The sequence below is a fragment of the Lineus longissimus genome, chromosome 13, assembly GCF_910592395.1.
Source record: "Lineus longissimus chromosome 13, tnLinLong1.2, whole genome shotgun sequence".
NCBI classification, from domain to species: domain Eukaryota; kingdom Metazoa; phylum Nemertea; class Pilidiophora; order Heteronemertea; family Lineidae; genus Lineus; species Lineus longissimus.
In genome coordinates this window covers 5,365,902-5,378,597 of record NC_088320.1, presented here as the reverse complement: position 1 = coordinate 5,378,597, position 12,696 = coordinate 5,365,902, and the positions used below count along the sequence as shown (strand labels likewise).

General features: G+C 41.7%; 1 protein-coding gene across 14 annotated transcripts in view; it reads right to left on the bottom strand.

Moving 5' to 3' along the window:
* LOC135498472 (bromodomain adjacent to zinc finger domain protein 2B-like) overlaps window positions 1–12,696 on the bottom strand; it is a 48,220-nt gene that overhangs the window by 15,364 nt on the left and 20,160 nt on the right. For 6 of the 14 annotated variants that reach the window (XM_064788760.1, XM_064788755.1, XM_064788757.1 and 3 more), the window contains exons 3-15: window positions 11,474–11,686; window positions 10,109–10,126; window positions 7,553–7,723; window positions 5,889–6,226; window positions 5,524–5,625; window positions 4,983–5,384; window positions 4,540–4,831; window positions 4,244–4,363; window positions 3,795–3,979; window positions 3,504–3,620; window positions 3,070–3,238; window positions 1,839–1,931; window positions 490–605 (exon numbers count right to left, since the gene is read on the bottom strand). In XM_064788760.1, coding sequence (XP_064644830.1) covers window positions 490–605; window positions 1,839–1,931; window positions 3,070–3,238; window positions 3,504–3,620; window positions 3,795–3,979; window positions 4,244–4,363; window positions 4,540–4,831; window positions 4,983–5,384; window positions 5,524–5,625; window positions 5,889–6,226; window positions 7,553–7,723; window positions 10,109–10,126; window positions 11,474–11,686 — 2,336 coding nt within the window. The remainder of the gene's footprint in view (window positions 1–489; window positions 606–1,838; window positions 1,932–3,069; window positions 3,239–3,503; window positions 3,621–3,794; window positions 3,980–4,243; window positions 4,364–4,539; window positions 4,832–4,982; window positions 5,385–5,523; window positions 5,626–5,888; window positions 6,227–7,552; window positions 7,724–10,108; window positions 10,127–11,473; window positions 11,687–12,696) is intronic. The other 8 variants (XM_064788756.1, XM_064788763.1, XM_064788765.1 and 5 more) reach the window with 8 other exon arrangements.

The following is a 12,696-nucleotide window of genomic DNA, read 5'->3' as shown; positions in this document are numbered from 1 at the left end:
TCATTCATTACAAACCATCTGCCGGTAATTTTATATTCCTATTTTTACAGTGAGTTTAATCATGTCATACAATACAGAAGAAACAATTTTTTGGGATATGACATGAACCAAGCCAAAATTCTCCTCAAATAATCATCTCTATATCTGCCACCACAACTACATGTACCATATTCACTACACATGACAAGCAAAACTAAGGAATGATAAGCCTAAACATCTTCTAAACTGAACGGCACTCACAACAGTAAAGCAACTTGTATGAAATTGTCTGAAATATCATCGTTCTTTTTCTTCTCTTTATTGAAATCTGAAGACATTCAACAAACTAAACTTCTACGACTATGCGAACAATAACTTAAAAGTACACAGCCCAAAGCAGGGGTCGAACTCTGACAAATATGTAACACTATCAGAAGCAATGAACGTATTGTGGCACAATCAAGGGTAGCACGCTACCCTTGATTGGAAGTACAGAGGACCGATGCTTACCTCAAGGAGTTGTTGTGCCCGAACCTCCCGCTCGATACGGATATGTTCCTGGCGCTGCATCTTCTCCTGGTGCCGCAGCAGACGTTCCTGTTCCTTGGCTTTCTTACGTTCGTTTGCTAAAATAACAACAGGTTGCATTAAACAATTCCATTCATTTCCAACACGACTTCAGACCCTTGAAATTCCAAGGTTCCCAAGCAGGTATGAGACTGGACACTATGTAAACAATTTAAATAATGGAGGGATCCTTTTTTTAAGACCGGATTAAATCTCCACATAAAAATTTTACAAAAAGTCCTCCATCATCATCTTGCACTATAAAGGAGACTGACATTTCAGCTTCTGCAAAATTTCTCTTGCCTGAAAGCATTCGCAATGACAGGGGTCATTGCACATGGAAACTAAGAAGAAAACCTAAAACTACTATCCCACCTGAAAACATTCGAATTCAAATTTTAGAATGTAAATTTCAGCCTCTGCAAAATTTCTCTTGCCTGAAAGCATTCTCAATGACAGGGGTCATTGCACATGGAAACTAAGAAGAAAACCTAAAACTACTATCCCACCTGAAAACATTCAAATTCAAATTTTAGAATGTAAATTTTGGGACGGATACTGGACGAAAATGTCACTGCACATCCCTGCACTAAACTACTAATACAAGACTTCACAACAGAACGCTTGACTTAAGCATGAAGCTGGCGACTGCTGTACAACACGTATGATTTGCAAAACTTTCAGGGAAAATATATGCGAGACACAAAAGTATTTTATTCGATAAAAGTATAACAAATGAATTCAAAGGTTAGAGAGTTATTCACGAAAATTTTTAAAGAATCAACACTAAAGTCTATGTTCAACGTTAGATAGTGTTCATGCCCCATGCCCCTTTTCAGATTAAAACAAGAACCCATATTCGGCATAACCAAAACCGCCCAGGATATTATAATGGTTACATGACATATTAGTAGAAATATCAAAGAGTGTCAGATAATGCTGTGTATAGAAAATAGACCTAGAGGAAGGAAAATGAGGTGTCAATGTGAAAACTACTTAAACGTTGAGAGAAATCTACCAGAAACTCTGGCTGAAGGTGTGAAAAAGTACCCTTCCAATGTGGGTTGAGCAATCTGAAACTTTTAAGCACTATCTCCATGTGTGTTTCCCACTCTACCTGTGGGTGTTGCCAAAATCTGCAATTAGATGCAGATCTGAGATGGGAAATTGCCAAACATGACCTTAGGTGTAAAATAACTTTCGGAAATGGAAACTTTGAGCAGTGCAATACGCAGAACTGAATGAGAAATGGAGTTTGCCTAACTGTGCAATCCGCTTAACTGTGTGCCTACCTCTCATTTCTTTTGCTCGCTTATGAGCTTCGACTTGCTGCCGTTTTTCATGTTTGCTCTTTAATTTCATTTCGCTTGACTTACGGGACATCTCTGAAAATCAGCAAATGTACAATAGAGACACCAAGTCAGGATCCCTCCCCTCGTCTGCCATTGTACTAATGGTCACCGGTCTCTGCAGAAACTCTCAACCCCTCCATGATCTGCAAATTCGCTTTAATACGTTTTTCTACATTTTAAATAGCCAGTGCGGACACAGGGGCAGTGAAAAATTACTTTAAAAGAACCCTCAATTCAGGAAAACAACCACATCATATTTCTTTTTAAACGTTTGTTTTGTGAAAATATCTCACCATCTGAAAACGTAACGATCTGATAGGCGTGCGCTTGGTGGTCACACTATATCAGTGCATTCACGAGAATAGCACACCATTGGTTGGAATAGGACAGGCATTAGAACAGATTTGTTAGTAAAGAAAAGCCGCTGTAAATTATCTCATCACCTCTTCTGCACTTTATACATGTACTTATTCTGCCCTCACAATGAAAAACAAAGTGCATACTATCAGTAAATAACATAACTGATATCTCAAAAATCAGATTAGATGGTTTCCCAAAAACAGACATTAACTGCTGCTTAGAAATAGTAAAATGACTCCATAAGCTCTCAAAAGATGGCAACACTGTCTGACCAAAACTGAATTTTGGTGTCGGGAGTTATCTGAGGTAGGGGATTAATCCCAATCGCACTTGTGCTATTGTGCCACTTCATTTTTCATTGCAATGGCAAAATTCTTCATAGATAACCAGCAGGTTGAGCAAAAACAGGCAACTTGGTGGGACAACAGAAGCACATGCTAGCTTCTGCTTCAAACAGTTACCAATGCATGGTAGCTTAGTCATGTCTGTTTAACAGTTGACCCAAGAACACTCACAGAGGCATGCAGGATCTTTACCTAGACGTTATGCTGAGCCCAGTGCAAACCAATTATACGCAGTCTTAAAACAGCTGAAGGTCCAATACTTCTGGATTTGGAATGATTACCGAGTGATCAAACCACAACAGCAATTTGGCTTTTCACACAATACATTTTAGAGAGCCTGAAGGGTTGAACCAGGACAAAAAATAAGCCACATTTTCAACAGAAGTACTGGACCTTTTAAGCAAAGCAAGCCATAAAAGCACACCAAGAATTCAAAACGTATGAGTATGAAAACCTCTGGGCCTGACCTTGCTGCTCTAACTTTTTCTTCAGCTTATGATCGGCAGCCTGTTTCGCGAGATCCTCGGAATTCTTTTTCTTCTCCTTCTTCTTCATCTTGCCCATCTGATGGAGTTTTTTCATTTTCGTCAGCATCATACGTTCCAGGACTTCTTCTTCAGTGAGCAGTACAAATCCCTGAAAACACAAGTTCCATAAAAATGGGACTTTTATCTGGAATATCATATATTACACTTTGGACCGCTCAACCATTAGCCGAGAGTCCAAGCCACCAGACCGCAGCAACTCCTCACAAGCTTGGAGCTTCAAATTGGTTGAGTTGACTATTACGAGTCAATTTGATGCTGCTATCTAAAGTCAAAGGCCTATGTATCATGCAAAGCTCAATTACGCAGCATTCCCGGCATCCACCAATGCCGTAAAGAACTTCTTCACTACTCACGTTGTCTCCTTGCCCTCCACCCCCGTGGCGTTGTTCCAGGAAATCACCAACACTTATTTTTGGACTGAACGAAAAGTTGACGCGAGACAGGTCTGTGATGGCATTCTTCTCAAGATACTGAAAAATGAAGATGAACATTTTGTGAAAACTTTCAAATGTCATGGAAAAGATCTTCTTCTTTTTCTGTTTTGTTTTCCTTTTTGCCATTCGTTCTAACTTTTATTACGTCCCTTCCTCAGGACATTGCGTGGACAGCAACCATCGGATAGCCTTATCAAATGCATTTCTCACCTTTGTAACTTCAGGGTAAGTCTTCAACCTCTTCCCACAAGGAGCATAATAAATGACATCACCAACTATCCCCCGACTACTCATTGTGCGAATCCGGGTCTCTCGGCGCCAGCCGTGCTCCAACGGTATACGAATATCGGTTTCATCAACGACTGGACGCGGCTTCCGTCTCTTTTTGTGTTGATCTAAAAAGAAGAAGTGATCATTCCAGTATGCAAAATATCCTTCCAAAGTCCTTTGATTGCTGTGAAAGTGCAGCCCCTTTCCTTAGGTTTCTTCAATAATGGCATTGATGTCTACTGAAGCACGCACTCCAATACAATATACCTTCCAATTCATTTACGACTGCTGATTATAAGCACACTCACTTCAATCAAAATCGAAACATCTCTTCAGCAAAACATCTTTCAACGAAACAGCTGATTTTTTGAGACCAGGGAACACCGTACCTGCCACCATACCGTTTTCATCACCTGTCGTTTGCCTGCCTACGCTGCCCGATTCTCCCTCAGATGCTGATCCTGAACTGGAACCACTACTACTGCTACTGTCACTGTCACTATCTGAACCTACAAATAAGGAAAAAACCCGTTAAGTTTAAGCGTTATCACACAAGAGCTTTCCTTTTCGACTCCATCATGGATATTAGATGGAGGATTTTGTCCACGTCAGGTAACACCTTTGTCCATGCCATCAGTTATTAACCAATCGGGGACACCAGCTTCTCACTGCCATTTCAACTCACCAGAGGCCAAGCTATCATCATCACTCATCCCACTCGCACCCTCTCCAGGCTCCGGCTTCATTCGCGCAATTGACGAATGTGACGTTTTACTCGAACGAGACGATTGGCTGAGACTAGGTGAGCTACTCGTCAGTCCCGGCTTCCCCTTGTGCGACTTGAAAGCGTTCTGTTGTGACAACCGATGTTTTTCCCGCTCTGCCACGGCCTTCTTAGCCATTTTTAATTCCAGCTGTTGTTGTTTTAGTTGAGCTTCTAGTTCTAGCTTTAATAGTTCTTGACGCTTTTTGTGGTCCTGGAAGAGTAAATTTAACTTAGGGTCAGGCATAGATGAAGTTACTCCCCGACTCATAAATGACTGAAAGGATTGGTGTAAGATTTCCCCGACTTATAAGTGACTGAAGGGACTGGTGCCACTGATTAACCCTCTCATAATCACAACCTACCATTCGTTCCTTTTCCGTCATAACCTGCTGCTGCTGCAAAAACTTCGGCTGCTTTCGTGATTGTTTCCTCGGTTGTTTCCCCAGCATAAGATGTGCCGGAACGCTAAATGCAGATGTATCCTTCTTACTGAGATCTAGGGGCGCAGAGCTAGTGACAGGAGATGGCGACGGCGAAGGTTTCGGATGGTCCAAGTGCGCCATCTGCTGTATCTTATGTTGCCTAGCGATACAGTCTGTTATACTTAATGGCGAATTCATTAAAAGTTCACGATTTTTTATGGCGGTGTCTTTGACTGATTGTTTTGAGGTGATTGAGGTCATATGGCGTTTTTCGGGCGGTGTGTTCGAATGTTGACTATCCGATTTTCGTTTGAGATCCTTCCTGTGCTGAGACTGTTTGTCCTGAAAATAAAAAGTCCAAAATCATACTTCGTTTAACAAAAAAAGCACTGGATGCAAAACAAGCCTAAAATTGCGAGGAAGCCAGCAGTCTTAACGACTACGCTATTAGAAGATTATCTGAAGAAACATATAACATTACCTTTTCTCCTTCCTCGTCACTACTGAGCTCACTGGGCGTGTCCATACTAAGGCTGCCTGAACTCACGTCCAAATCGCTGTCTGACAATGCTTCCATTGTTGGCTGCAAGCAAAGATGACTACTTTTTACACTAATTTAAAAATAAATATATCATAATATCAAGGATTCCAAAGTAACTACAGCCACTTTTGGCTTCTGTTGAGCCATAAGTGGCTCAAATACAGTAAACAATATGAGTCAAAATTGGTTAAAAACTGGCTCAAATTGCAACTGGCTTAATATGAGCCCGAAATAGCTAGTCTTTAGCCAAAATTGTAGACACTTTACCTAGGTTTGTCTGGCCAATGTTGACACCCAAAACCTACCATCTTCGAACCCTTCTTGTGCTCCTTTCGCTCCTTAGAAACTGACGACTCGGCCATCTTAGGAATGCTCGTAATAACTGATGTGGGAATCCCGTGATTGTGACTCTTCTTCCGAGGTTTCGCTGAACTCCGACCAATCGCCTCCGTCGTTATACTCGTTCCATGCGAACTCACACTCGCTGGCGATGCGCGGCTGCTTGTCAATGTCGTGCTGGCCGAACTTTTGGCAGTCGTCACAGTTACCGTGGTGACAGTATCTTTCGATGAACCGGCAGAGGCTTTGGACGCCGTTGCTTCTGAGACGGGCATTGGTGTCGGCGTCAACCCAAACAACGAACCTGGAAGAACGATTCTTTTAAAATGTGGAAGAAATAATAGTTACCACCTTTGCAGGGGAGACTTCGTCGGGAGGCCTAACAAAAGTAGTTTGTACTTGGTCATGACAACGAGTTGAAGGTCATCTCACTTTGAAATTTCACTCCAAATCCTCCGGGGTGATTATGAAGTATTAGGACACAAAACGTACAAGCATGGGGTGAATCAAATAAATATACTGGTTACGGGCCACAATACATTCGCTGCAATGTTTTGTCAGAAAAATTTTAAGTCAAAGGCACTCCTATAAAGTACCTTTCACCCCTCAATTTCACCCACCACAAATTACTCGGGCAAGTGGCCCGCAACTGGTATCTGAATCCCCACCGTAAGATGGTAAGGCATAACAAGGGAACACACACACATAGAACAAGTAGGGATATTCAAATTTGTACCATGCAACTTCGAAACGATTAGTAAAACACAGTTACTGAGTTACCTACAAAGACACCGGGTTAACAAATTTGACGATGCTATTAGAAAATGGAACCAAACAGGACTCTGCATTCAATGTGAACACACTGGCAACATCCATGGAACTGACTGACGCTCCTGCACTGATCGCCATGGCAAAAAATAGAACATTGACGCTTTTATAACACAAATGTATTTATTATATATCTTAGATTCCATAGCAACATTCAACAACAGTGTAGGAAAAGGGATGAGGGGTGAAGGGTATTGACATACATGCAGGGAATGAAAAATATGTACAAAAATATGCATCAAGTACACTAGAACCTCCCTTAGCGGACAACTCTCTATCAAGGACACTAGTATTGGACCCAAACTGGTTGTTTCCATTCAACTTGCCCACTCTTATAAGAACACCTTTATCAAGGTCAGCACTTAGTCCCGAGGGTGTCCTTAATAGAGAGGTCCCACTGTACAGTAAAACATACCAACTACATGTATCAAAACATTCCACAATAACAGGGAAATATTTGTAGCTACGAAGGTTTTATGAATTTTGCAACTATGGCATACAAATGTCGCTACGCTCTGTAACGTCAGAAGACACTTCACACGATGATGAACTTTCTTTTGACGTTTACAGTAATTCTAATTGTTTTTTTTCCGTTTTCATTATTTTGTTGCTTGCCAAATATGAAAAATTTAAATGCACACAAAACTTTCCCTGTAAACTGTATTTTGGACATGCATTTGAACTTCCTAAAATAACATGAAAATGTCAATCAAAAGATGAAAATTGCCACAACAACAACTAGACCGCAAGCAGTACGAAACAAGCCACTAGGGGGCACTACAACAGCCACAGCGCTGCTTACTTTGAGATTGGCGTAATAAGGCATCGAATCCTGTCGGACTGGCTTCGCCGGTGTGCAATCCGAATGTCGGCGATAAGCTTGGTGCCAATCCACCAATGTAGAATTCTGGCGTTGTGCCCGCCGCGAGTCTACGGGCATGCTCAGAGGCTAGCCGCCACCAGTCAGCACCACCTATAGGTTACATATAGCATTATGTTAGCGAGTTACTGGCAAAGCATGTTAGAAGCGAGAAGAGTTAGTAATGGGGACATGTGGCAACTTCTTTCCATGACATGGCTTGAGGTCATTTATGATAGCAGAAATTGAAGAGCAAAACCTTTGCATCCTAAAATATGCATTCTTGTCGCCAAAAGATCGCACAAAAATATCATTGACATAAAACAACCCTCAGAAGCCAAAAAGGAGGTCTGCAGAAAAATCCTGAAAATATCTAACACCCATCACCATATAATGCTTATGAAGCGCACAAAATTTACCAAAACTGTTGTAAAATGCTACATTTTGTCCATTTTTAAAAAAGTTGTACAGTGAGAGAAGAGAGCAAACAAATAGAACCAACTTTTAAATATCGCAATTCCAGTTTGAATGACAGCAGAATACTTCTGTAGCAGCATGTACCACGAATCAATGTATCAATGTATCATGCAATGAAGTGGAAATCAGTTAAACAAAATAGACTTCAGGTGGCAACACTGTCAGATTATTGATTTTTCTTCGTTCTTCAAGTACACTCCTTTGTCTTGTAAGCACACATATCATTAGGAGACACATACATTGACAATTCCGCTGATTTCATTCCAGAACAAAATATGTGTTAAGAGCAGAGATAGAACCATATGCCAGGCTTTGATAAATATCCTGGTAAAGGGTCAATAAAGCACTGACAGGTGTGTTGTGGGGTTATATTAGTTTGGCTCAATGGGACAGAGACCCAGGCCCCTCCAACTCGGGATACATGCACTTCCTATTTACGAGGGAAAGGGGATACGCTAAGGAACTGTTCCTGAGTATTCCTCCAAGAGTGTATTTTTCCTCTCGAGATATCCCAAGAAAATCAACAAAAGGGGTGTGACAGCGGATATAGTCCCCCTGGAGTCATAGTCCGGTAGCATTGTATTTGATCAATTAAGCAGCATGATCTATTGTACCGCTAACCCTAACCAAAACATTTAGCAATGCGGGCTATTGTTACACGGACTATCAGCCCTAGGACTACTATCCCTTGCACACCGGCAGTAATAGGTGAAAATATAGGTCGGAAATGAGGGGCTAAAAATCCTGTAACATTTTCTGCGATAGGAGCTCAATTCAAACATAGGGAACGAGCTTAGCGTGTCGGCCCATAGGTGGTGGTATTGTGCATCGGTCCGACTTATTCAAAACAGTCAGTGAAGACAATAGTACCACTACAGACAGCCAGACACATGACATTTGAAGGATAACAGGAAAAGACAAAATATGCTGCAGGATATTCTTGGCTCTTCTTTTTAATACAATATTCACTAAGCTTCATTACCAGTCTTCCAATGAAGCGTCTTCCCCGTGTACCCTTAGATCCTAGCCTGCTGCGTGCAGACTCATTACATTACTGAGTCTGCTCTGTGACAAGAGAGCAACCAGCAGTAGATTACTGTAGTCTACTGCTGATGCAACCTGAGTTGTGCGTCAATTTTCCTAAGTAAAACTATTTTTTAAACTAAATCTGCAAGTGCACAGTAACACATCAAATCGTAAATTCATAAATCCATTCATCGGCGGTTCCACCACAACTCTTCGGATATTTTGCAAAATTAAAAGGTGCAAAAAGTTTGCGGTTTACAGTAAGTTCAATTTAAAGAGTCAATTTATACATCTCATCAATATTTACAAAATTGGCTAAAAAGCAACATGCAATAAAAGAGTAGTGAAGCCATTGTGAATGACTGAGGGTGTTACAAATGTTTGCTGGTCATATCACCCTCAGTCTTAAGAAGAGCGGAAGGACAAGAGCTTCAACAAAGTGTGACTTTAAAAAAAAACAAAAAACATTAGGGACTGGAAAATCAACACTTTGGAGAATTCTGCGTCACACTTCAGTTTAGTGACTTATAGATATTGGAAGAACCTCCATCATATTTTAGCCTCCCACGTGGCAAGTCACTGATTGTAGCAAACAAAAACAAACATGCTCGAAGAAGTCCATGTAACGGTACCGCTCTGAGGGTCATCGGTGGTGTGGGGATGTCATGCACGTACCGCTTCACGGGTCAAGGGTGTCAGAAGGGTTAAAAGGTACCCACTACAATTTGGGTTGACAGTGTGGTCATTCTCGCTTAAGAAACGAGAAGAGCAAAACTCTTGTCCTGCATAAAAGTAGTGCAAGTTGCAATAATTTACAAGTTTTGGAAGTGTCCAGGCTAAGATCCAACTCATTCTCCTAGCGATTCTAAAGTGCCTAACAGAAACCTCATGCCCCTATGAAAGTCTAGCGCCGCCACTGAGATGGACAGAAAATAAAATAGGCCAAAGGCAGCAGAAATGCAACGTATTTCCGTGCCAAGATTGAAAGTTTCTTACCATAAAGACCAGCCAATCCTAAAGGAAAGAGGGATACATAACACCGAGAATGAATGATAAAGAAGATGTCATTTTTTAAAAATTTCCTGCAACATCGGCAGGCAATCCATGCATATTGAGTTCCTGGGTGTAACTGGTGTTTGTGATCTACAACTGGCTGGTTACTATGTCAATGATCCACACTGAAGACAGTATAAGAATTTGCCAATTTTTAGCACAAGGGGCCCTGTTACTACCTAGAAGTGGGAAAAATCTTTTTTGGGACGTTGGGATGAGCCGAAATATTTACCTGGGCCTGGTGGTCAAAAGCAAGTAAGCCACTAACTTTATTTTAACATTAACTTGGTGTTAAGTCTAATGGTGTAAAGGCTGATGGACCCATCTGAAGGAGATAACTAAAAGTATAAAGTCACTGGTATAAAACAACTTGGCCTGTATGTATTTCAGTGGGATTCATGACAAACAGTGGATAACATCAGGAATCGGCTGCGTTTTTAAATTGGACAAAGGGACATATACATCAATGACGATACAATATATCACATGGCCTCAGTGTTGTATCATTAACAGTACACATGGCACCTGTGCATTTATTGTCAACATGTCAGGGAAATGCATACAATTTGCAGAGTCCTATAGGCCAGCTGGTGCATCAGATGACATGAAGTGATATGCTGATACCATCAGATTTGCACGAATTACAAATACAAATTAGGTTATCCTAACCTATACCATCTTCAATTAACAAGTTTTTCAGGCCATGAAGGTAGATTTAGTTGGGGGAGGCAGAGCCTTTATAGGATGCGGATAGGGCCAAAACTTGCTAGCGGGATTGGGGATAACCATTTATATCTGCTAGGATTTGGGGAAGCAAGCGATTGCATCAGGGGTCAGCTGAAATTGCATGTCAGGAACTGGGAGGGGGCCTTTTTAAACAGGACAGTGAAGGATTAATGGGGGCCAGGTCTTCATTTTCACAACACTTATGTGATAATTGCTGCATAGGTGTTTATAGAGACACACAACACGATAGAAGAGGTGTGATAATTGTTGCATTGTTGATGGAGACCCCCAACAGGAGAGGGGAGGTGGCCACCTTATAAAATGCAGCTTAGTATTTTGTAATTTGGTTAGCAGTGCATGGTTGTCAACAAGGTGGCAGATAAATGAGACTTTTAAGGATCTGTAAGGTTTTTTGTTTCTTCCAGAAGTCAAGTGAGGGGGGGGGGATTGTCAGGAGCATGTGGTTAGTAGGTTAAGGATGCGTCAATAAAGCGTAAGTTACGACTCACAAGAATGTGACTCACCATTACGTGACTCACAACAATATGAGTATGACTCGCTACTAGTAATAATGTGACTCACCATAATATGACTCACCTGTCGTCGGACTGAGTCCAGAGCCAAATGGTGACCTCAGTCCAAATCCCTCCAACGTCCCTAGACCTCCAAACGGTGCAGCTCCCGGGAATAGCGGGGGTCTCCCTAGCATGGAAAACGCGCTTGGATGAATGTTCGCCAGTGGGGAAAAGGGCGAAGTAGTCACCATCGATGCTGCAGCAGAACTGAATGGGTGGCCTGGAATGACAACAAATTTAAATCTTACAATATCTTTTTATAAGGATCTAAGGATGCAAGTCCTGCTACCTAGAGTGTGTACTGTGACGGGCTTTTATCCCCCCCCCCCCCCAGATAACCTTTTGCGAATTAATATTATCGAAATTGCTCAGACAAAAATCTGCAATGAAATTAGCACTAAAATAAAAGACACCACGATATCCCGTATCCAGGCTACATCAGCAGCGATGCCAAGAGCACATCAAGCGGCCATCATCCCTATATAAATGTATCGGGATGATCTCGACTCGTCATTGATCTGAACACCTCATTGTCATTTCAACCAGCACCAGCCACTGCATCATCATACAATGGCGCATCTCCAAAAATAACTCCCAGGAGCGATGTCTTCTTGCTTTGCAAAAATAGTAGACACCGTAATAGAACCTTCTTCTGCGCAATTCATCACAAGACAGGTGACTCCAACAAGCAATACAATGATGAAAAATCTCCAAATCATAACTCCCAGGGTAGGGGCATCTTCTTTCCTAGCCCCCCCCCCCCCCTCCCCCCTCCCCCCTCCCCCCTCCCCCAAGTCTATAAATATCTCAGGCATTTTAAAAGTATGTTGACGGGACTATGATTCTCTATAGTATACAAACCAAGGCTCAAACCAAAGATCAATCAGTCTCAAGATGATCCTGCCAAGAAGGTTCAGGGACTGAACTAGCAAGATTTGAAGCAAATACAGCCTTAATCGCTCATTGTGGGCCTCGCCAGATGAGCTCTCGTTTGTATTAATCCAAACTGCCTCATTGTCATTTCCATGGACGCCAGATCTTACCGATCTTAACACCTGACTTGTACAATTTTCCATAACTGCCGAACGAATAATTACAATGGCCGTTGCCATGGTTAATACCGATTCAAAAGGATGGCTGATATCTGTGTACTTCCACCGGAGATGCATAGCCCGTGTTGAGTTATATATCCTCCCCATTAAATACTGACATCAAAACCTTACACAGCGT